We start from the raw sequence: 26,667 nt of genomic DNA, 5'->3' as shown, positions 1-26,667 counted from the left end.
GGTGAGGTTACAGAAGCGATGTCACTGGTGAGAGAGGTTCTCCCAATGAGGTGGGACTACACATGCAATTCTAAACTTGTTACCTACAGAAAAGTCTAAGGCCTAGAAATTCACTAGCCTTAGCGCCGCTTTTGAGGCGCTAGAGGGACTAGCGCCAGAGTTATGGCCAGTTCAAAAATTCCCTGGGGCCCTAAAGCGGCGTTGCACCGGTAGCGCTGCGCCGGCACCGATGACGTCATCGGTGTGCGCAGCGTCCCGGTTGCCATGCCGACGGGCCCCAGCGCCGAAATTCAGTTGCGGCCGCCTCGCCCGTGGCAGCCGCAACTAAGACTCTGGCAACAGAGTCCAACATGTGTTTGCGCCGGCGCATTAAAGGCCCCGCGGCGGCCGGCCGCTTTCCCGCCGGCCGCCTGCCCGCAGCTCCCTCCCCGGACTTCCCCCCCCCCCCCCCCCGCCCGGAACAGATGCAAGCCCGGCACTTGTCCGAGGTGCCGGGCTCATTTTTGAAGAGATTTGCGCGGGCCGCGGCCGGGTGCAGGCAGCTCCTCCTTAACGGAAGGAGGAGGCCTGCACTTCCCGAGCCTGCCGCACCGCAGCGGGCGCCGCAGCGCCGGAATAGCGCCGCAATGCGGTGCGTTGCGCCAGTTTTCAGGCGCTAAAACCCTTCAGTAGCGCCGGCAGCCGTTTGGGCACGGCGCTACTGAATTTTTGGCGCGCGCAAAGGGACTTAGCGCCGGCGCTAACTTCCAGCGCTAAAGCCCTGGCGCAGCGCAAACTCAATTTCTAGGCCTAAGTGCATTAAAAATGAATTTCCCGACATTTTCTTACCTCTGAAACTCAGCAGTGCACCATTGGATCCTTCACACCACTTCTGCAGCTGTCATCAATGCAAAAACACTACAGCAGACTCAAAACACACCACACTTACCTGGCATGGTGTTCGGATGTTGGGAAGCCTGCAGTAGAAGTGTCAAAATTGGAAAAAGCCTGTTAACTGCCTGTTAACAAGCAGTCAAGTGGCTATAATCCTCTTCCCGCCGCTAGGTGTCGGGTCCAAGTGCAAATCGGGGACCTGACACTTGGGAAGATTGATTGGAGGCGGGTTCACAGTGGGTTTCCGACCCACTGTCAATCTTTGCGATTTTGCCGGATGTCCCACCTCCAAACCCGCCCCCTGAGCTCCGGCAAAATTCCGGCCATGGAGTCAGGGGTCAAGTAGCAGAATGGATAGCAAGCTGACTACAAAACCGAAAACAGAAGGTAGTTACTCAGACTGGTGGAAGGTGGGAAATGGTGTTCCACCGGGATCGGTGCTGGGACCACGGTTGCTCACTACTTACATAAACGATTTGGACTCTGGAATCGGAAGTACCATTTCAAAATTTGCAGATGACACCAAATTTAGGGTTGTAGTTAATACAGAGGTAGATAGCAACAAAGTACAGGAAGACATCAATAAACTTGCAGAATGGGCGTTTAATTGGCAAATGAACTTCAATATAGATAAGTGTGAGGTGGTTCATTTTGGTAGGAAGAATAAGGAGGCCACATACTCCTTAGAAAATAAGTGTCTAAATTAAAGTAGAGGAGCAGAGGGATCTAGGTGTAAAGATACACAAACCACTAAAAGTGGCGACATAGGTTAATAAGGCCATAAAAAAGCAAACAAGGCACTGAGGTTTATTTCTAGAGGGATAGAACTGAAAAGCAGAGAGGTTATGTTAAACTTGTATCGAACCTTAGTTAGACAACACTTGGAGTACTGTGAACAGTTCTGGTCTCCATATTACAAAAAGAACACTGAAGCACTAGAAAAGGTGCAAAAAGGGATTCACAAGGATGATACCAGAACTGAAAGGATATACTTAGTAGCAAAGGCTGAACAGGTTGGGGCTCTTTTCTCTAGAAAAAAGGCTGAGGGGAGGCCTGATAGAAGACTTTAAGATTCTTAAAGGGTTTGATAGGGTAGACTTGGAGAAGATGTTTCTACTTATGGGGAGACCAAAACTGGGAGCTATAAATATAAGATAGTCACTAATAAATCCAATAGGGAATTCAGGAAAAACTTCTTTACCCAGAGAGTGGTTAGAATATAGAACTCGCCAGCACAAGGAGTAGTTGAGGCGACTAGCATAGATACATTTAAGGGGAAGCTGAATAAATACATGAGGGAGAAAGGAATAGATGGATAAGTTGATGAGGCCATATGAATTAGGGTGGGAGGAGGCTCGTGTGGAGCATAAACACTAGCATGGGCCTGTTGGGCCGAATGGCCTATTTCCCTGCTGGAAATACTATGTAATACTATGTCAACCATATGTGATAAAAATAGATTGCAGCAGTCAGCATGATAAACATGGTTGGATCAGGAGGTTAAATAGCATTGCAAATTCACACACGATCTGTGTAAACGAAGTGCATTCTACAGCTGTGTTTGTCAATGAAAGCCAGGTACTTTTATAGTCAAAGCTTCAATGTTGACTATCTTGCAAGCTGCAAACTGGACAACAATGGGAAGCACATCAAAATTCAACAGCTGCAATCATTGCTCAATTTCTCTGGATTGAACTTTCTTTCCATTCAGAAAAATAATAACTTGCACTTAGCTGCCCTAAGCGTTAAGTAGCCTAACACTTCTGAACAGTTCAATCAGCTAAAGGTCATTCACGTGCTCAACGCAATACTTAGGTAGGATTACTATGAGTGACGAGGGATAAATGAGTCCACACTGCTGTTGGGAAGCTTCACCCACTGGCAACGCACATCTGAAATGCTGGCACATGGTTTTCCGACCATTAGAATTATTGGTCAGATAAATGTCAGAACTTCATTACATTTTATTGCTTCATGATACAGTATTTTAATTTTACCAGCCAGTGAATGAATAAACCATATGATTCTGCAGACATTTCAATGGAAGTAAAATCAGGCAGGGGCACAAAACGGGATGCCATACCGATCCCGTCCGTTTTTTCGCCAGGCGGATTAGGTTAAAATTATCGCCAAAGTTTTAAACAAAGAAAATGTAAACATCAATAAAATTAGTATATTTCACAATAACATGATTAAATGCATCAATTGTAGTAAAAACAGAGTGTCAGGTCTGAGGAGAAAATCAAGTACTCTCAAGGAAATGATTAACCCTGCGGAATTTCCTACAGTGTACTGTACCTTGTACTGTGCTATGGACGTGCAGGAGTTTTTTTAGTACTGTAACACGTTTACTCATTTTTCAATTACTATCTGTTGAATTATTTTGATTATGTTTTCCAACAAAGATAAGGCAAGAATTTAAATGTCTGTTGCAGACATTGTACTTTAGATTAACTAGCCATTTTTATTAAAGCATTGGAATGTTAAGACTTTTTTTTAAATCATGAGTTTTTGGGAGAAACTGTGATTTGCTCACCAAAATGCAAAAATAAACTCAATCATTAAATCAGAAACGACCTAAATGAGGAAATCACAACATACTTAGAGAAATTAATGTTAGTTTGCACACGTACAGTAAATTCACCCTTCATCTAGGTTCGCTCTATTTTTAATGGAAGTTTAATTTAATTTCCGACACTATTTCTGGAAAAAAAGTTTTCAGCAGTAATTCAGCACTGGTTGTGAACAGGTATTTTGAATCCTCCAGCATCTCAGTGTTACACCAATCCACACACTTCTTAATGGTCAGTAAAATCTGCATATTCAGATTCGGCTTGAACAACCTTAACCTGCACCTAGATTCCAATGCCTCTGCCCCTAGCTCCCCCACCTTGCTATCAAAGCATCTTATACAAAGCAGCAATGTGTTTTAATGGTATGATAAGATTAGCTGTAGTTTTGCACTTTGAATAATTAAATTAATTATCTTTTCTGCAATTTAGTATTTTAGTCACGCGTCCAAAGAGTTAGACAGGAGCACTAGACTTGTTGGCTAAGAACCAGGCATTGGAACAAGGGTGTCCAAGCTTTTGTCTTTATGGACCACATACAAAGTTTAAATCCATGTTCCCATTAATTTCCATATACCTCACATTGCTGATACTGGCAGTTCTAGGTGTCCTGATTTAGGATTTATCCACCAATGATCCAACAGCATTAAAAACAGCCCTTTCCAACCTGCCAGACCTACAAAATTCAAACAGGACAAACGAGCAAATTAGGAATAAAAATACCAATAGCATTGAACCTGCCTGAACTTCGAGGGCTAGACTGCCATGATTCAGGGCTGCATGTGGCCCCTGGGCTTTAGCTTGAACACCCCTGCCCTAGAAGCAATAAAGATGGGAACAAAATGATTTTATGAGACTGAATATTCCCATACAATCTGGCCTAGAAATTCAGTGCCCTTAGCACCGATTTTGCGGCGCTAGAGGGCCTAGCGCTGCAATTGGCGCCGGTTCCTAAATTGCCTGGGGCCCTTCCGCGGCGGTAGACCGGTAGCGCTGCGCCGGCACCGATGACGTCATCGGTGTGCGCAGCGTCCCGGTTGCCGTGGTAACCCAGCCCCAAGCCGAAATTCAGTTGCGGCCGCCTCGCCAGTGGCAGCCGCAACTAAGACTCCGGCAAACGAGTGTTGCCGGAGTCTGCGCCGGCGCTTTAAGGAGGCGCGGCGGCCGGCCACTTTCCCGCCGCCCACCTGCCCGCAGCTCCCTCCCCGGACTTCTCCCCCCCCCCCCCCGGAACAGATGCAAGCCCGGCACTTGTCCGAGGTGCCGGGCTCATTTTTGAAGAGATTTGCACGGGCCGCAGCCGGGTGCAGGCAGCTCCTCCTTAACGGAAGGAGGAGGCCTGCACTTCCCGAGCCTGCCGCACCGCAGCGGGCACCGCAGCGGGCGCCGCAGCGCCGGAATAGCGCCGCAATGCGGCGCGTTGCGCCAGTTTTCAGGCGCTAAAACCCTTCAGTAGCGCTGGCAGCCGTTTGGGCGCGGCGCTACTGAATTTTTGGCGCGCGCAAAGGGACTTAGCGCCGGCGCTAACTTCCGGCGCTAAAGCCCTGGCGCAGCGCAAACTCAATTTCTAGGCCTCTATCTTTTTACAACCAGCAAACATACTGGAAGCTGACTAATAGAACAGTAAATTCTATGCAGGGGCAGAGAGGTGACCCTGAAAGTTATAGACTGATCAATTGGGTTTTAATAGCAGGGAAAATGCTTGGGAGGTGAATGTCGATCAATTGTCAAAGGGCTGGATTTTGTGAGGGGGTCAGTGGGTATGACAGGTGGCGGGTTGGGTGGGAATTTTTTTTTCTCCCCAGCGGGACGGGACCCCGCTGTGAACCCGTCGCCACGCACCTTTCCCTGATGTCGGGTTTGTCAGCACTGAGCAGACCCGACACGCAGCGGCAGGTTCACAGCGGGGGACCCAATTCAGGTAATTAGTGGCTTCTGTAGAGCCACTTAAGAATGAATTTCAGCTCACCTTCTGCATTTGACAGCTCGCCCATGGGGTCGACACTGATCGTGGACCACGTCTGTAAATCTGAGGTGGGAGGTCAATGGCCATTGAATCAGCTGTTGAGTTGACAGCTTCAAATGTACAGTAAAAGCTCCCACGTTACAGAGGTATCTTCCCTCAGCCACACACTCTTCCTCACTGCATTTCCACAACAGGTTCACCAAACTGCAAGTCTTTACACAAGTCTACATCCAGTCTGACCTCATTGCCTCAGTCACCATTGGCAGATCGCTTCTGTTATCTCTACTTCACCTGCCATCTATTCCATCAGCATGGGTGCCCTTTATACTCTCTCACCTTGGTCCTCAGAATCCCACCATGATCAGTCCCAACACCAGCAGCACCAGGCACACCAGCAGCACCAACAACACTACCAACCTTCTCTGCAATCACCTGATGCTGCAAAAGACACAGAGCATCAGCACCTGACCACATTGCTGCCCGGGAGGCCTGGGATGGCCTCACCATGGCCAGATATACTTCACTTGATGCTGTACACCCTGGCTGCCACATGATGAGCCAGGTTGGCACCACCCCACACCAACACCATAGAGCATCTCATTGAAACTTATAAAATTCTAACAGGACTAGACAGACTAGATGCAGGAAGGCTGTTCCCGATGGCGGGGATGTCCAGAATCAGGGGTCACAGTCTAAGGATAAGGGGTAAGCCATTTAGGACTGAGATGAGGAGGAATTTCTTCACCTAGAGAGTGGTGAACCTGTGGAATTCTCTACCACAGAAGGCAGTGGAGGCCAATTCATTAAATATATTCAAGAAGGAGTTGGATATATTTCTTAAGGCTAAAGGGATCAAGGGATATGGGGAGAAAGCAGGGACAGGGTACTGAATTTGGATGATCAGCCATGATCGCATTGAATGACGGAGCAGGTTCGAGGGACCGAATGGCCTACTCCTGCTCTTATCTTCTATGTTTCATTGGGCCAGTAATTCCGGTCCCAACGCGTGAGTACGGACGGTGTACTCACGCGTGGGCCCGTTGGAAGTGCCGGATTTCAGCATGCACAGTGCATGCGCGGGAAACCGGCATTTCCTCTCCATCGAACCAAGGGGTTAAGAGGTCCAACGCGTGCGCGCAGGACTCTGCGCGCACGCATTGAACTTCCTTCTTTTTGACAGGTTTGCGTGTGTGAAAGGGCCTGAACTTTTTAGAAATGAAAAAAGGAGGCGTAAGGAGTGGATTCTTGAAGGTAAGTGGTCTATTATTTAAAATTATTACATTTTTTCCACAGATTCATTGTTTATAAGGACTTTACAGTAAGGTAAGTTTATTTTTAGACCCGATTTTGTAAAAAATTATTTTTTTCAAAAATTTTACTGATTGTTTTATATAGTTTTTTTTAGTTATTTATAGTTTATTTAATTATTGGGATGTTTTTTTAAAATTTTAATTAAAGTTAAACTAGTCTTTTGGGCGCCCATACTTTTCATGAGTTTGACAGTCTTTACTGTCAAACTCATGAATGAGTTTCCCCTCCCCTGATTGGCTGCACAGTGCTCACCTGATCCCAGCCGGCACATCGCACTAACTACGCCGCTGGATCAGGTAAGCACATCGCGCCGACATCTGAACCGGGCCTGTGACAGGAAATGCAAGCAGGCCCGGGCTTCAGATGTCGGCGCGCAGGGTGAGTGCACATCGGGGGCTTGCACGTGCGGCAAGCCCCCGATCCTAATTTCTGGCCCTATATGTTTCTACAATGCCCAAGCCATTCCTTTCACACTCATCACCATTGTGGGGGTTTGGGGGGGGGTGGTACTGCTATGTCTCACAATTCACTGCAACTCACTAAGCCACTTCCAAAGGTGCACACAAATCTGTCCAAAAACTAAGGCTGCATCCAGGTTCAATGAGAGCTCCCTCCATGCTCTTGTGGAGGGAGTTAGAGGACATCAGGAGGTCCTCTTCCCTGGAAACGGAAGGAGGTGGTCTCCTCAGCAAACCAAGGCAGCTTGGCTGCAAATTGCTGAGGAGGTGAGTTTGAGGTCTGTGTGCAGACGCACATGGGTTCAGTGTCAAAAAAGGTTTAATGCTCTGTTGAGATCAGCTAAAGTGAGTATAACATCACACTTACCTTCAATCTGCCTTCCATCTCTTATCATCCCTATCAATCTGCATTGGGAACCTTCCCCTGCACATCCCAACTCACTCGAACATCCCTTGCACCCTCACCCATCCCTCGCTTTCTCTGTACAGAATCACTTCCCCATCTTGATATGCAACACTCACACCCTTATGCAATGCCTACAACTTAAAATGCACAGGGAGGGAAGATGGTTAGTGCACCTCACTCCTTCACAGTCTGCCTCTAAACATCTATGTCATGCATTCTTAATACTCACTCCATCAGTTTCTCTCAAACTCCACTTGTGTCCCTCACTACAGAAGAGAGCCCACAATAAAAGGGAGAGGGGGAGGAAAGGAGGAGGACCACCATCCCTGGCTCACCTTACAACTGCTGAGGAGGCAGCCCTGGAGATTGCTGGTGATGCAGAGGAGTTGGCAGTGGAGGATGGAGAGACGGGCATAGAACAGCAAGCTGGTGAGAGAATTGATTTCCAACCCTCTGATTTAGCAACCATGAATGACTAAAATGGGATATGATGTTCATAGAGAATGAGTACTGAGCATCTGCACAATGGCATGTATGTGCAACCTACATTTCACTTGTCTAAAGCATACATTTACTCCCCCACAGGACCACCGAGAGCCCCGCTCCCCACTGTACAGGAGCTCTCCTCAGAGAAGCCACCAGCCTCTGAGGGAGCAGCGTCACCAGCACTCAGCACACCCAGCACCAGCGCAGAGACGCACACCTCAGTGGGTTTTGTGCGAGTAGTGTTGTCACCTGGTGTATAACAGCTCACAGGTGAGCAGAAGCAGATGTTGGAGGCAGAGACAGCAGTGGAGAGTCCTCATCGGAGGACACTGGGCTCTCCAAGCTCTGCTCAGCTGCATGTAGACGTTGAGCCTCTGGGGCCATCCAGAAGGAGAACCATGCTGGAGCTTCAGGAAAAAGTGCAGGAGGCTCTGAGTGGGTTTTTTCCATGGTAACTGCAAGTGTGCAGAGAATGGAGGAGTCCAAGCTAAGCATGAGCAATGCCATAGTGAACGCTATGGGCAATACATGTGCTGCAATGGAAAGGATGGCAACCTCCATGGAGCACATAAATCGACAGACTCAGGAGAACATGGTAACACTTCTAAATAGATGGACATCCATGGAGGATAGATGGGCATCTATTTAGGAGAGAAACCAGAGGTTCATGGACGTCCTTGTCATGAGGAATGTCAGTACAGTGATGGGTCCACATGGCCCCATCGATGTGCAGCAAGGTGCTCTCCAGCAACTTGCTAGCGATGAAGTGCGGGTGACACATGAGAGGGACGGTGATGTACGAGCACAAGGAAGTGGGGGCTCCGCTCCAAGCGCTCACACTCCCTTGCCACTGCCGAACCCCTGGTCAGAGCCCCATCTGCCTGAGGCACCAGGAATGGCCGAGTCTGCCCCTGCACAGCCGCAGGAGGAGCAGACTTTGGCAGGGCCCTCGAAGGCTCCCAAAACCAGAGGACGGCCGCCAAAGGCGTCTAAGCAGGACCAGCAGGGAAGTGAGCAGGCTGCCTCCACATCTGCTGAAGCCACAGGGGTCTCATAATGTAGAAGCACGCGTAAGACAAAGATGTCACGTTAGTTATCACAAGGATTCTCACTTGGGTGGTATGATATAATTATTCGAAAAGTTTTTGTTCATAGCAATGTTTGTAATAAATTTATGTTGAACCAAGGTTTGGCATTGTTGTGGTGACAACTTGAGGTGGTACAGTTCAGGGTAAGTGTGTCTTTAAAATCCAGCAATGCTGGTTACAGTGCATCTATAGTGCCCAACACAGACTTACAGAATAAAACAGAATCTGCCCCCCAAATGACTCAATCACCAAGCTTAGAGATTTCTAAATGACTAGATTTAAGACTACAGCTTTTACTCTGCGCTTGCAGCTCTGAAGTCTGCAGCTCGCTGGTGTTCACGCCACACTTACCTGGCGTGTTGTCCGGACATCGTAAAACCCGAACAAGAAGCTGGAAAATCGAAAAAGACCCTGAATGTACCTGTTAATAGGCAGTTAATTGCCTTCAATCCGTTTCCTGCCGCTAGGTGTCGGGTCCAATCGCAAATCGGGGACCCGACACTTAGAAGGTTGTTTGGAGGCGGATGATGGCGGGTTCGGAAACTGCTGTCAATCAAAATGACTTTAACCTCTGACCCGCCTCCAAACCAATCCCTCTGACCGCTGGCAAAATCGCGGCCTAAGATCTGTTAATAGCAGTAACTTTAGATATATGCAAATTACTGGACAGATACCCCATTTAGAGAGCAAAAAGATAGTTATTTTGGGATTCATCTCCTTACTCTTCTAAATACTTATCAAATAATTTCCAAGTTGGCATTGATATAAATTAGATCTTCATTATAGGAAGATATTGTGTGTGAGTCTGATTTATATATTACCTATATAAAATGACAGTGAACTGGTGACCCTAATCACATATACACCAGCTAAATAATCCCTCCTCCTCCCATTTGTCCCTCTGTACCACCCCTACCAGATCTCCCTGCCTACTCACTCAAACTGTTTCCAAGGATATGAAAAATGCATTTTAAATTTGTCTGTGCAGGAGCTACAAAGTGGCACAGCACATTACAACCATAAAGAGATAGAATGTTGTGCTGTGACTTCATATATTGTACCTGAATTCATCTGTGTTGTGGTGGAGACACCCCTAAGGGATGAGAGGAGAGGAGAGGGAATGCCACCTGCACACAATCACAGCAGCTTCAGACTCTGGTATGCAGTGGAGCTGTAGTTTCCTCCCTCCGCAACCCACCCACCCCGCCCGCCCCCACCACACACCCCCAACACTGTGGAACTGCCACCCAGTATAACCAGAACCAGAAAGGATTAGCAGAGATCACTGATCTTACTTAACATTTCTCAATGTACAGGATATGGATGATGGCCTTAAATGGCAGGTCTGATGGGATAAATTATTTCTCACCTCATAACTTCCTAGTGACTCTTCACTGCAGCTGAGGAAATTGGCATCCCCCAGACACAATGAAGAGGAAACAAACAGGCGAAGGCAGCAGCTCCCATTGCACTTCCAGAGTTTTTTTTTTATTTGTGCCAATTAAGCGGGCTGCTTTGTCCTGGATGGTGTTGAGCTTCTTGAGTGTTGTTGGAGCTGCACTCATCCAGGCAAGTGGAGAATATTCCATCACACTCCTGACCTGTGCCTTGTAGATGGTGGAAAGGCTTTGGGGAGTCAGGAGGTGAGACACTCGCTGCAGAATACCTAGCCTCTGACCTGCTCTTGTAGCCACAGTATTTATGTGGCTGGTCCAGTTAAGTTTCTGGTCAATGGTGACCCACCAGGAAGTTGATGTTGGGGGATTCAGTGATGGTAATGCTGTTGAATGTCAAGGGGCGGTGGTTAGACGCTCTCTTGTTGGAGATGGCCATTGCCTGGCACTTGAGTTGCAAGTAACATTCGTGCCACACATCAGCTCAAGCCTGAATATCTTCCAGGTCTTTCTACATCTGCGAATGGAACTGAACACTGCAATTATCAGCAAGCAATCCCACTTCTGACCTTATGTTGAAGGGAAGGTCATTGATGAAGCAGCTGAAGATGGTTGGTCCTAGGATACTGCCCTGAGGAACTTCTGCAGCGATGTCCTGGGGCTGAGATGATTGGCCTCCAGCAACCACAACCATCTTCCTTTGTGCTAGGCTCTAGCCAGTGGAGAGTTTTCCCCCCGATTCCCATTGACTGCAATTTTACTAGGGCTCCTTGATGCCACACTCAGTCAAATGCTGCCTTGATGTCAAGGAAAGTCACTCTCACCTCATGTTTGGACCAAGGCTGTAGTGAGGTCTGGAGCCGAGTGGTGCTGGCAAACCCAAACTGAGCATCAGTGAGCAGGTTATTGGTGAGTAAATGCTGCTTGATAGCACTGTCAACAACACCAGCCATCACTGAGAGTAGACTGATGGGACAGTAATTGGCCGGATTGGATTTGTCCTGCTTTTTATGGACAGGACATAACTGGGCAGTTTTCCACATTGTCGGGTAGATGCCAGTGTTGTAGCTGTACTGAAACAGCTTGGCTAGAGACGCGGCTAGTTCTGGAGCATCAGTCTTCAGAACGACAGCCTGGATATTGTCAGGGCCAATAGCCTTTGCTGTATCCAGTGTGTTCAGCCGTTTCTTGATATCATGTGAATCGAATTGGCTGAAGACTGGCTTCTGTGATGGTGGGGACCTCAGGAGGAGGTCGAGGTGAGTCATCCACTCGGCACTTATGGTTGAAGATGGTTGCAAATGCTTCAGCCTTGTCTTTTGCACTTGCATGCTGGGCACTGCCATCATTGAATATGGGGATGTTCATGGAGTCTCCTCCTCCTGTTAGTTGTTTAATTGTCCACCACCATTCACGAGTGGATGTGGCAGGACTGCAGAGCTTTGATCTGATCCGTTGGTTGTGGGTTCACTTAGCTCTGTCTATAGCATGCTGCTGCCGCTGTTTTGCATGCATGTAGTCCTGTGTTGCAGCTTCCCCAGGTTGGCACCTCATTTTAAGGTATGCCTGTTGCTGCTCCTGGCATGCTCTGCTACACTCACTGAACCATGATTGGTCCCCTGGCTTGATGGTGTTAGGGTGAAAATTATATAGCTTAATAAAGCAGCAACATAAAGAGTTAAAGAATGTATTGTAAGAAGTGAACTTGTAAATAAGAAACAATGGCACAAGACAAAACAAACTCAGCTTAAGACGGGGCAGGAATTAACTGTTTGTGTCTGCTCCCATTAAAACCATTGTGCTTGAAATTATTGTTGAACAGTTATTGAATGTGGGAAACACTAAATATTTCACAATTATTCAGTGGTGCAGCCTTCTGCAAACTATTTGCTGGAAGCCCTTTGGATGTATTAATGTAATTCTACTATTCTATAATGCAAAGTAGATGAATCAAAATTGTGTGTATTGATGAGTTACAGTAATTGGTAGCTGCAAAACTGCCCATTTTGTAATTAACTATTAAAAACCGCCCAAAGTTCTAGAAGGTTCCATATCATTCCTGTGAGGACTGGGGAGTTGTTGCTGGGGGAGTGTGATTGGTTGAAGACACCTGTGTGTAATATTTTGCTATAATGTATAAAAGAAGTTTCCATACCTTGTTGCTGGGGGAACGTGATTGGATGAGGACAAGAGAATTGTTGCTGGGGGAACATGATTAGGTGAACATATTTGTGTGTAATGTTTTGCCTGTATAAAAGAAGTTTCGATACCACTGAACGGTGAGAAGCTTATCACTAGACCGCGGGGTCTATGGTTCTTCTCCCAGAACGTTCTGTTAATAAACTGTGTACTTTTACTTTAAGACAGACTCGAGTGAATCTATTTTTCACCAACAATGGTAACGGTAGAGTGAGGGATATGCCGGGCCATGGGGTTACAGATTGTGATGGAATACAATTCTGCTGCTGATGGCCCACAGCGCCTCACAGGTGCCCAGTTTTGAGCTGCTGGATCTGTTCTGAATCTATCCAATTTAGCACGGTAGTAGTGCCACACAACACGATGGAGGGTGTCTTCAGTGTGAAGACAGGACTTCATTTCCACAAGGACTGTGCGGTGGTTACTGCTACCAATACTGCCATGGACAGATGTATCTGCGACAGGTAGATTGGTGAGGACGAGGTCAAGTAGGTTTTTCCCTCGTGTTGGTTCACTCACCACCTGGCGCAGACCCAGTCTGGCTGCTATGTCCTTCAGGACTCAACCAGCTCAGTCAGTAGTGGTGCTACCGAGCCACTCTTGATGGTGGACATTGAAGTCCCCTACCCAGAGTACATTCTGTGCCCTTGCTACCCTCAGTGCTTCTTCCAAGTGGTGTTCAACATGGAGGAGCACTGATTCATCAGCTGAGGGAGGGCAGTAGGCGGTAATCAGCAGGAGGTTTCCTTGCCCATGCTTCACCTGAATTCATGAGACTTCATTGGGTCTGGAATCAATGTTGAGGATTCCCAGGGCCACTCCCTCCTGACTGTATACTACTATGCCGCCAACTCTGGTGGGTCTGTCCTGCCAATGGCACAGGACATATCCAGGGATGGTAATGGAGGAGCCTTGGACGTTGGCTGAAAGGTATGATTCTGTGAGTATGACTATGTCAGGCTGGTTGCTTGACTAGTCTGTGGGACAGTTCTCCCAATTTTGGCACAAATCCCCAGATGTTAGCGAGGAGGGCTTTGCAGTGACGACTGGGCTGGGTGAGCCTTTGTTGTGTCCGAAGCCAGTGCCTAGGTCAATGCCGGGTGATCCATCCAGTTTTATTCTTACTATTGTTTTTCATAGCTGGACTTTCTCAGTGATGTAACTGGGTTACAGCACCTGTCGTAATAGAGGCCTGTCACTCCTTGATGTTTAGGTGCAAGGCCTGCGTTTGGAGTGTGTCCTAGCCATGCAAATGCCCCTGGGAGGAAAAATGCCGGCAACTGTTTCTGCACAACCAGCACCACAGAGGAAAAATCTACCCTCTTTTAGCAATTCACAGTAAAATACTGGTAAAAATTCTTTCAAAAGAGAATTCTCATGTACTTTTAACAATGAGCGAAAAAAAAAATTCCAGTATTTGTAACTTTTGTGTAACTTGGTAGTTTATAGAAATATTAGAAATCTTTTAGCCTATAACACACATAACTTGCAGTTTTCTTATTTGAAGTTGGTGTATTGTGTAACTGTTATCCTTATAGCCGTAGGTTACTAAAAATGATTCTTCCCAATATAAGCTGAGGTTTTGCATCACATGACAGGAATTGTTTAACAAATTTATTAGAGTTTTTTGAGGATGTAACTAGCAGGGTAGATAAGGGGGAACCAGTGGATGTAGTATATTTGGATTTCCAAAAGGCATTTGATAAGGTGCCACATAAAAGGTTGCTACGCAAGATAACGGCTCATGGGGTTGGGGATAATACATTAGCATGGATAGAGGATTGATTAACGGACAGAAAACAGAGAGTAGGGATAAACAGGTAATTTTCCAGTTGGCAGGCTGTAACTAGTGGGGTGCCACAAGGATCAGTGCTTGGGCCTCAGCAATTTACAATCTATATTAATGACTTAGATGAAGGGACTGAGTGCAATGTATCCAAGTTTGCTGACGATACAAAGGTAGGTAGGAAAGTAAGCTGTGAGGAGGACATAAAGGGCTCGATTTTGTCAATGGGGAACTTTTGGAGGTGGGACTCCCACTTTTTGGGTTGTAGTCCCGCCTCCATCAACTTGTGGCCAACCTACGCTATTTTCCCTTGATTGACCTTGTTAAGCCCACCCAGCGGGCTCAGCAGGCCAATTAAGGGACATCTGGTTACTGGTGACGTCAGCGATTGACATTTCATCTGTCAAGAGCTTTTGAGAGATGAAAAATCAGCCTTTGACAGCTCTGTGAAGCTGTCAAACACGGACAATCTGTCTTCTAACTTGAGTCCTTCTACTCAGACTCAGTTAGAGAGCTCTCCAGACCAGAAAGCAGAGGCTGCAGCTTTTGACAGTTCAGCGGCCATTCTGCTTTCTGTGCCGGTGAACTGAGGGGCTCCCGAGAACTGAAGGAAGGAAGCCTGCAGGAGAAAGTAAAGCTAAGTAAAACTTATTAAAACACTTTACACTTACCTCACACACTTACCTCTGCACACATGCACCCATCACTCACCTGCACAATGGACATCTCGACCCCTCCAACCCCTGCAGACCGATGGTCCGCCTCGCTAACTTGGTGTGGTTCGGAGCCATCGGACAGCCCACACTTCAGGGCTAAAAATAGGGATTAAGCAAAAAACTGCCTGTTAACAGGCAGTTAATTGGCACTAATTCCCTTCCCGCCTCAGGGAGGCGGCTCCCAGCACAGGTCGGGTACCCGCCTCCTGGGACATTGGCACGGAGGCGGGATGGGTTCCTGCCCCCCAATTCTGCAATTTTCCCACCACTCCCGCCTCCAAACCCGCCTCCTCGGGGCTTGGAAAATCAAGCCCAAAGAGTCTGCAAAGGGATATAGACAGGTTAAGTGAGTGGGAAAGAAGGTGGCAGATGGAGTATAATGTGGGGAAATGTGAGGTTATTCACTTTGGTAGGAAGAATAGAAAAACAGAATATTTTTTAAATAGTGAGAAACTATTAAATGTTGGTGATCACAGAGATTTAGATGTCCTCGTATGGTAAAAAAATTAAAAGTTAGCATGCAGGTACAGCAAGCAATTAGGAAGGCAAATGGCATGTTAGCCATTATTGCAAGGGGGTTGGAGTACAAGAGTAAGAAAGTCTTACTACAATTGTACGGCTTGGGTGAGACCACACCTGGAGTACTGTGCACAGTTTTGGTCTCATTACCTGAAGAAGGGCATACATGCCTTAGAGGCAGTGCAATGAAGGTTCACTAGATTGATCCCTGGGATGAGAGGGTTATCCTACGAGGAGAGATTGTGTAGAATGGGCCTATACTCTCTGGAGTTTAAAAGAATGAGAGGTGATCTCATTGAAACATATAGGATTCTGAGGAGGATTGACAGGGTAGATGCTGAGAGGTTGTTTCCCCTGGCTGGAGAGTTTAGAACTAGGGGGCATAGTCTCAGGATAAGGGGTCGGCCATTTAAGACTGAGATGAGGAGAAATTTCTTCACTCAAAGGGTTGTGAATCTTTGGAATTCTCTACCCCAAAGAGCTGTGGATGCTCAGTCATTGATTATATTCAAGGCTGAGATAGACAGATTTTTGGACTCTAGGGGAATCAAGGGATATGGGGATCAGGCGGGAAAGTGGAGTTGAGGTCAAAGATCAGCCATGATCTTATTGAATAGCAGAGCAGGCTCAAAGGGCCATATGGCCTACTCCTGCTCCTAATTCTTAATATTCTTTGAAGAGGCCATTTTACTTCAAAATAAAAGGTATGCTCTCATGTGACAGCAACTCGACAATTTCACTAAATATTACCTCATGGGGATTTAATTTCCGATATGCTTTATTTTCAGCAGCCTGATTAACATGCTTGCATCAAATTCCTGTATGTGCTATTTTAATATGGTCACTAACACATCTGAAATTAAACAGGTAAAAAAAAAACATGGACAGGAATGGAACACAAACACATTAACCAATGCACTGAAAATCGTACACAAGTGGAAATTACACCCCCATCATGTTTTACCGGAAATTCACGGTCATGTATATATTACTAAAGTGTCAGTTTGGCTCAGTTTGTAGCACTCCTGCCTGAGTAAGAAAGTTGTTTATTCAAGCCCTGTTCCGGGACCTGAGCATATAATAGAGGCGAGGTGAGGCGGAGCCCGGCTTAAAAACCGGCTCCACCAACGAGGCCCGACCACAGGGAGCAGCGAGGCGAGGTGAGGCGGAGCCCGGCTTAAAAACCGGCTCCACCAACGAGGTCCGACCACAGGGAGCAGCGAGGCGAGGTGAGGCGGAGCCCGGCTTAAAAACCGGCTCCACCAACGAGGCCCGACCAGAGGGAGCAGCGAGGCGAGGTGAGGCGGAGCCCGGCTTAAAAACCGGCTCCACCAACGAGGCCCGACCACAGGGAGCAGCGAGGCGAGGTGAGGCGGAGCCCGGCTTAAAAACCGGCTCCACCAACGAGGCCCGACCACAGGGAGCAGCGAGGCGAGGTGAGGCGGAGCCCGGCTTAAAAACCGGCTCCACCAACGAGGCCCGACCACAGGGAGCAGCGAGGCACACCAAATCAACAGCAGAGGAGAGAGGTAAAAAGTAATCAGAGTGTGACGTCACCAGGGAGCAGGTAAGTGATTGGTTGGTGAGTATTTCTCTTTTTTAAACTTTAACTCTGTAGTTTATAGTTACTAGGGTCTTTTCTGGTGTAGCAGGGACTGTTGGTAGACTATACATGCGCCTTAGAGATATTTTTAATTGGTGATAGTAAATTAATTTAAATTAAGTAAAGGGAAGGTCATGCCAGGTGAGCCCAGCCCCGTGATATGCTCCTCTTGCTCTATGTGGGAATTCAGGGACCCCGGTGCCCCTGATGACCACGTGTGCCAGAGATGCATCCATCTGCAGCTACTAGCAGACCGCATTGAGGCGCTGGAGCTGCGGGCGGATGGGTTGTTGAGCATTCACGATGCTCAGAGGGTCGTGGATAGCACGTTTAGTGAGTTGGTCACACCGCAGGGAAGGGCTGCACAGGAAGACAGGAAATGGGTGACCACCAGGCGGAGTAATAGAAGCAGGCAGGTAGTGCAGGAGACCCCTGTGACCATTCCCCTCTCAAACAAGTATACCGCTTTGGATACTGTTGAGGGGGATGACTCACCAGGGGAAGGCAGCAGCAGCCAACTCCCTGGCACTGGGGGTGCTCCTGCTGCCCAGGAAGGGGGGAAAAAGAGTAGAAGAGCAATAGTGGTAGGGGATTCTATAGTAAGGGGAACAGATAGGCGTTTCTGTGGCCATAGACGTGAATCCAGGATGGTTTGTTGCCTCCCTGGTGCCAGGGTCAAGGATATCACTGAGCGGCTGCAGGGCATTCTGGAGGGGGAGGGTGAACAGCCAGAGGTCGTGGTCCACATTGGTACCAACTACATAGGTAAAAAGAGGGATGAGGTCCTGCTGCAAGAATTTAGGGAGCTAGGTGAAGGATTAAAGAGCAGGACCTCAAAGGTTGTAATCTCTGGATTACTCCCGGTGCCACGTGCTAGTGGGTATAGGAATAGGAAGATAGAACAGATGAATGCGTGGCTAAAGGGATGGTGCAGGGGGGAGGGCTTTAGTTTCCTGGATCACTGGGTCTGCTTCTGGGAAAGGTGGGACTTGTACAAGTCGGACGGTTTACACCTGAACCAGAGGGGAACCAATATCCTTGCGGGGAGGTTTGCTAGCACTGCTGGGGGGTGTTTAAACTAACTTGGCAGGGGGATGGGGTACAGAGTGGAGCTATAGTAGGGGGTGATTTACAGCCAAATACAGAGGAAAAAACAAGTCAGCTGGGAAGGCAGAGCAAATATGTGAAGGCAAAAGGGAATATGACAGGGCTGGAAGGCATTTATTTTAATGCAAGGAGTCTTGCAAATAAGGTGGATGAACTGAAGTTGTTGTTGAACACATGGGAGTACGATATTGTTGCTATCACAGAGACATGGTTGAGGGAGGGTCAGGACTGGCAGCTCAATATTCCGGGGTATAGAATCTTCAGGCGAGACAGAGGGGGGTGTAAAAGGGGAGGGGGTGTTGCAATATTAATTAAGGAGTCAATTACTGCTGTAAGGAGGGATGATATATTAGCGGGTTCCTCTAATGAGGCCATATGGGTAGAACTTAAAAACAAAAAGGGGGCAAGCACTTTGCTGGAAGTGTACTATAGGCCCCCAAACAGTCAGGGGGAGATAGAGGAACAGATATGTAGGCAAATCTCAGAGAAGTGCGAAAATAATAGGGTAATAATAGTGGGGGATTTCAACTTCCCCAATATAAATTGGGATAGTCAGAGTGTGAAAGGCTTAGAGGGTGCAGAATTCTTAAAGTGCATCCAGGAGAGCTTTTTGAGCCAACATGTAGAAAGTCCTACAAGAGAGGGGGCGGTACTGGACCTAATTCTGGGGAATGTAGCCGGGCAAGTGGTGGAAGTATCAGTAGGAGAGCATTTTGGCGACAGTGACCACAATTCGGTGAGATTTAAGGTGGTCATGGAAAAAGACAAAGACGGCCCGGAAATAAGGGTTCTAAATTGGGGGAAGGCCGATTTTAATATGATAAGGCAGGATCTGGCCAAAGTGGACTGGGAGCAGCTACTTATAGGAAAATCCACATCAAAACAGTGGGAGACTTTCAGAAGGGAAATAGAGAGAGTACAACGCCAACATGTTCCTGTAAAGGTCAAGGGTGGGACCAACAAGCAAAGGGAACCTTGGATGACAAGGGATATACAAAAATGCATTAGAAATAAAAGGGGGGCTTTTGGCAGTTACAAAAGACTAAAGACGGAAGAAGCCCTAGAGGAGTATAAAAAGTGCAGGGGCATACTTAAAAAAGAAATTAGGAGGGCGAGGAGGGGCCATGAAATAACACTGGCGAGCAAAATAAAGGAAAATCCTAAGATGTTTTATAAGTATATTACGGGCAAGAGGATAACCAGGGAAAGGGTAGGGCCCATTAGGGACCAAAGTGGCAATCTGTGTGTCGAGCCAGATGATGTAGGCGGGGTTTTAAATGAATTTTTTGCATCTGTGTTCACTATGGAGAAAGACGATGCAGACATAGAAATCGGGCAAGGGGACTGTGACATACTTGAACATATTAGCATCGAGAGGGAGGAGGTGCTAGCGGTTTTAGCAGGCCAAAAAGTGGATAAATCCCCAGGCCCGGATGAGATGTATCCCAGGCTGCTGTGGGAGGCAAAGGAGGAGATTGCAGGGGCTCTGACACAAATTTTCAGAACCTCTCTGGCCACAGGGGATGTACCAGAGGACTGGAGAACAGCTAATGTAGTACCATTGTACAAGAAGGGTAGCAGGGATAAACCAGGGAATTACAGGCCAGTGAGCCTAACATCTGTGGTAGGGAAATTATTGGAAAAAATTCTGAGGGACAAAATTAGTCTCCACTTGGAGAGACAAGGATTAATCGGGGATAGTCAGCATGGCTTTGTCAAGGGTAAATCATGTCTGACAAATCTGATTGAATTTTTCGAGGGGGTGACTAGGGGGGTGGATGAGGGAAATGCTGTGGATGTGGTTTACATGGACTTCAGTAAAGCTTTTGACAAAGTCCCGCATAGGAGACTGGTCAAGAAGGTAAGAGCCCATGGGATCCAGGGTGCCTTGGCGCGTTGGATCCTAAACTGGCTGAGTGGCAGGAGGCAGAGGGTGATGGTCGAAGGTTGCTTTTGTGACTGGAAGCCTGTGTCCAGTGGGGTACCTCAGGGATCGGTGCTGGGTCCCTTGTTGTTTGTGATCTACATAAATGATTTGGATGAGAATGTAAAAGGTATGATCAGTAAGTTCGCAGATGACACGAAAATTGGTGGGGTGGTAAATTGCGAGGAGGAAAGCCTCAGGCTACAGGACGATATAAACGGGTTGGTCAGATGGGCGGAAAAGTGGCAAATGGAATTTAACCCTGAAAAGTGCGAGGTGATGCATTTTGGACGGACAAATAAGGCAAGGGAATACACAATGAGTGGTAGGACCCTAGGAAGTACAGAGGGTCAGAGGGACCTTGGTGTACATGTACATAGATCCCTGAAGGCAGCGGAACAGGTAGATAAGGTGGTTAAAAAGGCATATGGGATACTTGCCTTCATTAGCCGAGGCATAGAATATAAGAGCAGGGAGGTTATGATGGAGCTGTACAAAACGCTGGTGAGGCCACAGCTGGAGTACTGTGTGCAGTTCTGGTCGCCTCACTATAGGAAGGATGTGATTGCTTTGGAGAGGGTGCAGAGAAGATTCACCAGGATGTTACCTGGGATGGAGCGCCTCAGCTATGAAGAAAGACTAAACAGGCTGGGGTTGTTTTCCTTGGAGCAAAGAAGGCTGAGGGGGGACCTGATTGAGGTGTACAAAATGATGAGGGGCATAGATAGGGTAGACAAAGAGGAACTTTTCCCCTTAGTAGGGGGGTCAATAACAAGGGGGCATAGATTCAGGGTAAGGGGCAGGAGATTTAGAGGGGATTTGAGGAGGAACTTTTTCACCCAGAGGGTGGTTGGAATGTGGAACTCAATGCCTAAAAGGGTGGTAGAGGCAGGAACCCTCACAACATTCAAGAAGCATTTGGATGAGCACTTGAAATGCCATTGCATACAAGGCTATGGACCAAATGCTGGAAAATGGGACTAGACTGGACAGGGATGGATGGGCGGCGCAGACACGATGGGCCGAAGGGCCTCTTTCTGTGCTGTAAAACTCTATGACTCTATGACTTTCCAATGCAGTACTGAGAGAGTACTACATTATTGAATGTGTCATCCTTTGGAGGCAATGTTAAATCAAGGCTCAATATGCTTGTTCGAGTGGACATTAAAGCCATTATTTAAGGATCAGCATGTTTCTCAAGGGTAAAGTTAAACTTTTAGCTCTCCCAGCACAGAGCTTCAAGTGCCAGGGATCCATATCAATAATTCAGGTTTACTAAGCTCTGTGTCAGGAGCATTAAAAATATCAAAATTTACCCCTTAGTTTCTTGGCCAGTATACCGCCCTCTACTAACACGGCCAAAAAATGGATTAACTGGTCATTCATTTCATAACTGAGCTCTTGCTGGTGCAGATTGGCGGTCATGTTTCTCTACAGAACAACAGTCACTACTCTTCAAAGTAGTTCACTGTATGGGAAGCGCTTTGAGGTAAGGTGCTATATAAATGTAAATCTTTCTTTTTAATGAACATTGCTATTATATAAGAATATACTTTTGCTATTAAACCACTGACAGTGCTTCTTTGTTATTCCATCCCACTGCATTGCTGCCCTCATTTAGCATGATAAGTTAGTTTGAGGAGATTTCTTATCATATTATTTAGAGTACCACCACCCACTCCATCCTTCCTCTGTTAACAAATTGTAGGCACAAGCATGCCTAACTTTATGTATTTATCCTTTTTCTAACACCACATCAATTAATATTGAGCGTGACGTGCACTAGATTAATGTCTGATTGTGTGCAATATGCTGCCACTATTACACCATCAGCAACAAGTAAAAACTGGTTCTTTGAATGTATTGGAATCTCAGCTTTGCTGCAATGAAGAGGGCATGAGGAGTCTACTAAGAGCTGTATACTGTTGTCACTCAGAGTTTGGTTTATTGATTGCATGTCATTTTTTCAGATGCCAAAGCTCTTGGTTCATTCCCTGGTCCCTGTATAACTTTACTCTTTTGTGAGTTACCTAATATTTTCTACAGCATTCCAGCATCTCAGCAGGTTAAATGAAATTCCCAACATTCTTGTGATATTAGTGCAGTATAAAAGGAAATGATTTACAGTTATATTATAGCACAATCAGTATAAAAGTACTCAAATCTGGTGGACTAAGGGACTTTAAAGTTAGTTCATCAGTCAAGTGATTCAGTTGATATTATAAATTGCCACAGTGCATATTGTGCAATTTATAAAGCACAACTGAAGCATGAGATTGTGGCGGAGCCACTAAGGGACTCCAATCAATTGTATATAATTCCCTTTAATAATATGTTGGCTGCAGCCTGAGTCTGTATCTTTGTTTTCACTGTTTACATGTACAGAGCACGATCACTTTAATAGCGCGGGCAAACGCGATGACGTCACGCCGTTCATCACGTGATCCCCCACCGGCGGGAAAAACATGATGACATCATGACGTCAGCCACGGGACCGCCTGAGCTGTCCTCGTGGAGCCTCCGAACTGACTAGACCTATATTCGATGTTCTCCTGTAATTATCTGTTAAACTCTGTTAGTTTTCATTAAACCTCGTTTATTTGATCGCCTGAGTGGACCTCAGTCTTTTGATAGGAACTAGACATTCCTATATTGGTGAGCCCGACTTTTGCGAACGGTTTTTGCAGAAGTTACCGAACATGGAATCGAATGCCGTTGCTTTAAAGCTACCACAGTTCTGGGAGCAACAGCCAGCCGCGTGGTTCATCCAGGCTGAAGCCCAGTTCGCCATCACGAACATCGTTGTGGATCAGACCCGTTACTATCACGTGGTCTCCGCCCTCAACAGCGCCACAGCCTCGCGGATCGTCAGCCTGCTTGGTAATCCACCAGAAGACCGCAAGTATGATACGATAAAGGCCCGGTTGTTACAGGTCTTCGGGCTCACGAAGTCGGAGCGCGCCCGCTGGCTGCTCAATCTGCCCGGCCTCGGGGACTCCAAGCAGTCCGAGCTCATGAGCCAAATGCTCACGTTCCTGGGCTCCGAACCGGAATGCTTCCTCTTCAGGGAGCTATTCCTCAGCCAGCTACCGGAGCAAGTTCAAGCTGCCCTAGCCAGGTCAGAAGTCACCGACTGCGCAGAGCTGGCTGCCAATGCAGACAAGATCTTCGCGGTGACACAGCAGTGCTGCGCTGCCACGAGGCGCCCATCCCCCACGGACGCCGCTCCAGCCCCTCAACCTGCGGGGTTGTGCTTCTACCACGCCCGTTTTGGCGCGAAAGCAAGATGCTGCCGCCCTCCCTGCAGCTTTTCGCTCAAAAAAAACCATCAGCCACCCTGTCGAAGGAGGACCGGTTATAACGAGCGCTTCGCGGCTGCGATGGCAATCGGTAATTCGGGAAAACTCCTCTTCATCAACGATTCCCGATCTGGTCGACGTTTCCTTTGCGACACCGGGGCGCAGTGTAGTATCCTACCCGCGTCCAATCTTGATCTACAAGTTGGGGGGCACGGCCCCTCCCTCCAGGCAGCTAATGGCGGGGCCATTCGGACCTTCGGAAGCCGGCGGGTCCAGGTGTGCTTCGGCAGCCAGCGGTTTTACTGGGATTTCATCATGGCCAAAGTCTCTCAAGCCATCCTCGGGGCAGATTTTTTGTGCACCAACGGCCTCCTGGTGGATGTACGGCACCGCCGGTTGATCAATGCGGCCACTTCTCACTCCATCCCGTGCTACCGTGGTAACACTGTGGCACGCACTGTCTCCTGCGTGTACTGGCCGCGCTAGACGTGCTCCTATCTAGTTATCCAGCAAGTTAAACACTTATTCAAAATAATTCTTCGTGAAGCCGTTTGCTGTTTGAAGCCTTTACTTGAACAAATTTGTGAAACTGTAAACAAAGACAAAGTATGTTTTGTACATAAACTGAGTACTATACATTCGATATTACATAAGATATAAACATATTTACAACAGTAGAATAGACTAATTGTATAACTAACTAACATTTGGACTAACTTCTGTAACTATCAAATATTAACCTTTTATAAACATATTATTGTCAAAATACTACTCTGACAACATTGCTATTATGCTAACAAACAAAGATACTCACAGATATTGCGCTTGACCTAACATATGAAATCAGATTACATTGGATTGTGAAACCCTTATGGAATCCTCCATTACTGCCAGGTTCTTCCTGGAATTCTACTTCCTGGGATTCTACTTCCTGGGTTACACAGGAAGAAAGGTACTAAGGTCAAATGACCTCTCACAGGAAGAGAGGAACAAAGGTCAAATGACCTCACACAGGAAGAAAGGAACAAAGGTCAAATGACCTCTGTTTCATACAAACACACTGTTAACACAATAACCACCACCAGAGGGCGCTGCTGCATGTAAAAATGTCCAGAATGTCACTGCAATATGATAGCTGCCACTAGAGGGTCCAGAACACTGCGCGTTCCCACCTCCGGATGACTTCACTCGCCTCCTCGGAGATTTCCCAGACCTGACCAGACCCACTTTCTCTTCCACAGCCACGAAACATGGTGTCGAACATCACATCACCACTACTGGCTCCCCGGTCTATGCACGGGCCCGGCGCCTTGAACCTGGCAAGCTCGCGGCTGCGAAAGCGGAGTTCGACACGATGGAGCGGCTAGGGATTATTCGCCAGTCGAATAGTCCCTGGTCTTCGCCCCTCCACATTGTTCTGAAACCCGGCGGCGGATGGCGGCCTTGCGGCGACTACCGACGCCTGAACGACGCCACTAATCCTGATCGGTACCCGATCCCTCATATTCAGGATTTCTCTGCACATTTGGCGGGAAATACCATTTTTTCAAAAGTCGACCTTGTCCGTGACTACCACCAGGTCCCCGTACACCCGCAAGACGTCCCGAAAACTGCAGTCATCACCCCATTCGGCCTATTTGAATTTCTGCGGATGCCGTTTGGATTGAAGAACGCTGCACAGGCTTTCCAGCGCTTGATGGACTCCGTGCCTCGGGACCTCAAGTTTCTATTCGTCTACCTTGACGACATCCTCATCGCCAGCCCTAATAAAGAGGAGCACATCTGCCATTTGCGCACCCTCTTTAGACGCCTCAGTCAACATGGCTTGATCATCAACCCGGCCAAGTGCCAGTTTGGCCTGCAGCAGATTGATTTTTTAGGCCATCGCATCACATCAGACAGCGCAATTCCCCTGCAAACGAAGGTGGAGGCAGTTACTTCGTTCCCGCGCCCGCAGTCCGTCAAGGCCCTGCAGGAGTTCCTCAGGATGGTAAATTTTTATCACCGGTTCGTCCCTAATGCAGCTCTGCTCATGCAGCCCCTGTACGAGGCCCTCAAGGGCAAGTCCGGCAAGGATCCGACCAGCTGGACGGTCGACACAAAAGGCACTTTAGCCAACGCAACCATGCTGGCACACCCGCTGCCAGGTGCCACCATCGCCCTTACCGCCGACGCGTCAGACTACGCCATCGGCGCAGTGCAGGAACAGTGGGTGCATGGGACGTGGCAACCGCTGGCATTTTTCAGCCATCAACTGCGGCGAAACGAACGAAAGTACAGCACGTTTGACCGGGAGTTGCTGGCCCTTTTTCTGGCCATCCGCCATTTCCGGTTCTTGCTAGAAGGACGTCAGTTCACGGCTTTTGTGGACCATAAGCCACTAACGTTCGCTATGGCCAAGACCGCCGAACCATGGTCAGCTCGGCAACAATGTCAGCTGACGTTTATCTCAGAATTCACCACTGACATTCAGCATGTGTCCAGTAAGGACAACCTGGTGGCGGATTGCCTCTCCCGCGCGACCGTTCATGCAGTCCAGCTCGGCATCGACAATGCCCTCATGGCTGCGGATCAAGCCTCGGATCCCGAGGTCCAATCTTACAGAACCAACCCCTCTAGCCTCCAAGTGGTTGACGTCAAATTCCATGCCGCGGGCACTACACTACTCTGCGACGTCTCCGTAGGAGTTCCTCGCCCTATCGTCCCGGTAGCCTGGCGCCGAAAAGTTTTTGACGCCATACACGGGTTGTCGCACCCTGGCATGAAGGCCTTGCAACGGTTGATGTCGTCCAAATTCGTGTGGCGGGGCATGCACATGGATGTTCGTGACTGGGCCAACACCTGCGTGGTCTGCCAAAAGGCCAAGGTGCAGCATCATGTTAAGGCTCCATTGGCGACTTTCGCTGTTCCGGAATGTCTGTTTGATCATGTGCATGTGGACCTGGTGGGGCCACTTCCGCCT

At 47.8% G+C, this 26,667-nt stretch overlaps 1 protein-coding gene across 3 annotated transcripts in view; it reads right to left on the bottom strand.

The window, feature by feature from the left end:
• The window catches only part of LOC147108701 (uridine-cytidine kinase-like 1), a 378,363-nt gene that overhangs the window by 79,657 nt on the left and 272,039 nt on the right, over positions 1-26,667 (bottom strand). The window contains exon 2 of one of the 3 annotated variants that reach the window (XM_086005437.1): positions 9,510-9,549. The exons of the other annotated variants lie outside the window; for them this stretch is intronic. Coding sequence (XP_085861563.1) covers positions 9,510-9,529 — 20 coding nt within the window. The 5' untranslated portion in view covers positions 9,530-9,549. The remainder of the gene's footprint in view (positions 1-9,509; positions 9,550-26,667) is intronic. 3 annotated transcript variants of the gene reach the window in all.

Source organism: Somniosus microcephalus, chromosome 13, assembly GCF_052327205.1.
Source record: "Somniosus microcephalus isolate GS21.2 chromosome 13, FLI_Smic_1.0, whole genome shotgun sequence".
NCBI lineage: Eukaryota > Metazoa > Chordata > Chondrichthyes > Squaliformes > Somniosidae > Somniosus > Somniosus microcephalus.
The sequence above is the reverse complement of the archived record's forward strand: the minus strand, read 5'-3'. Positions and strand labels throughout refer to the sequence as shown.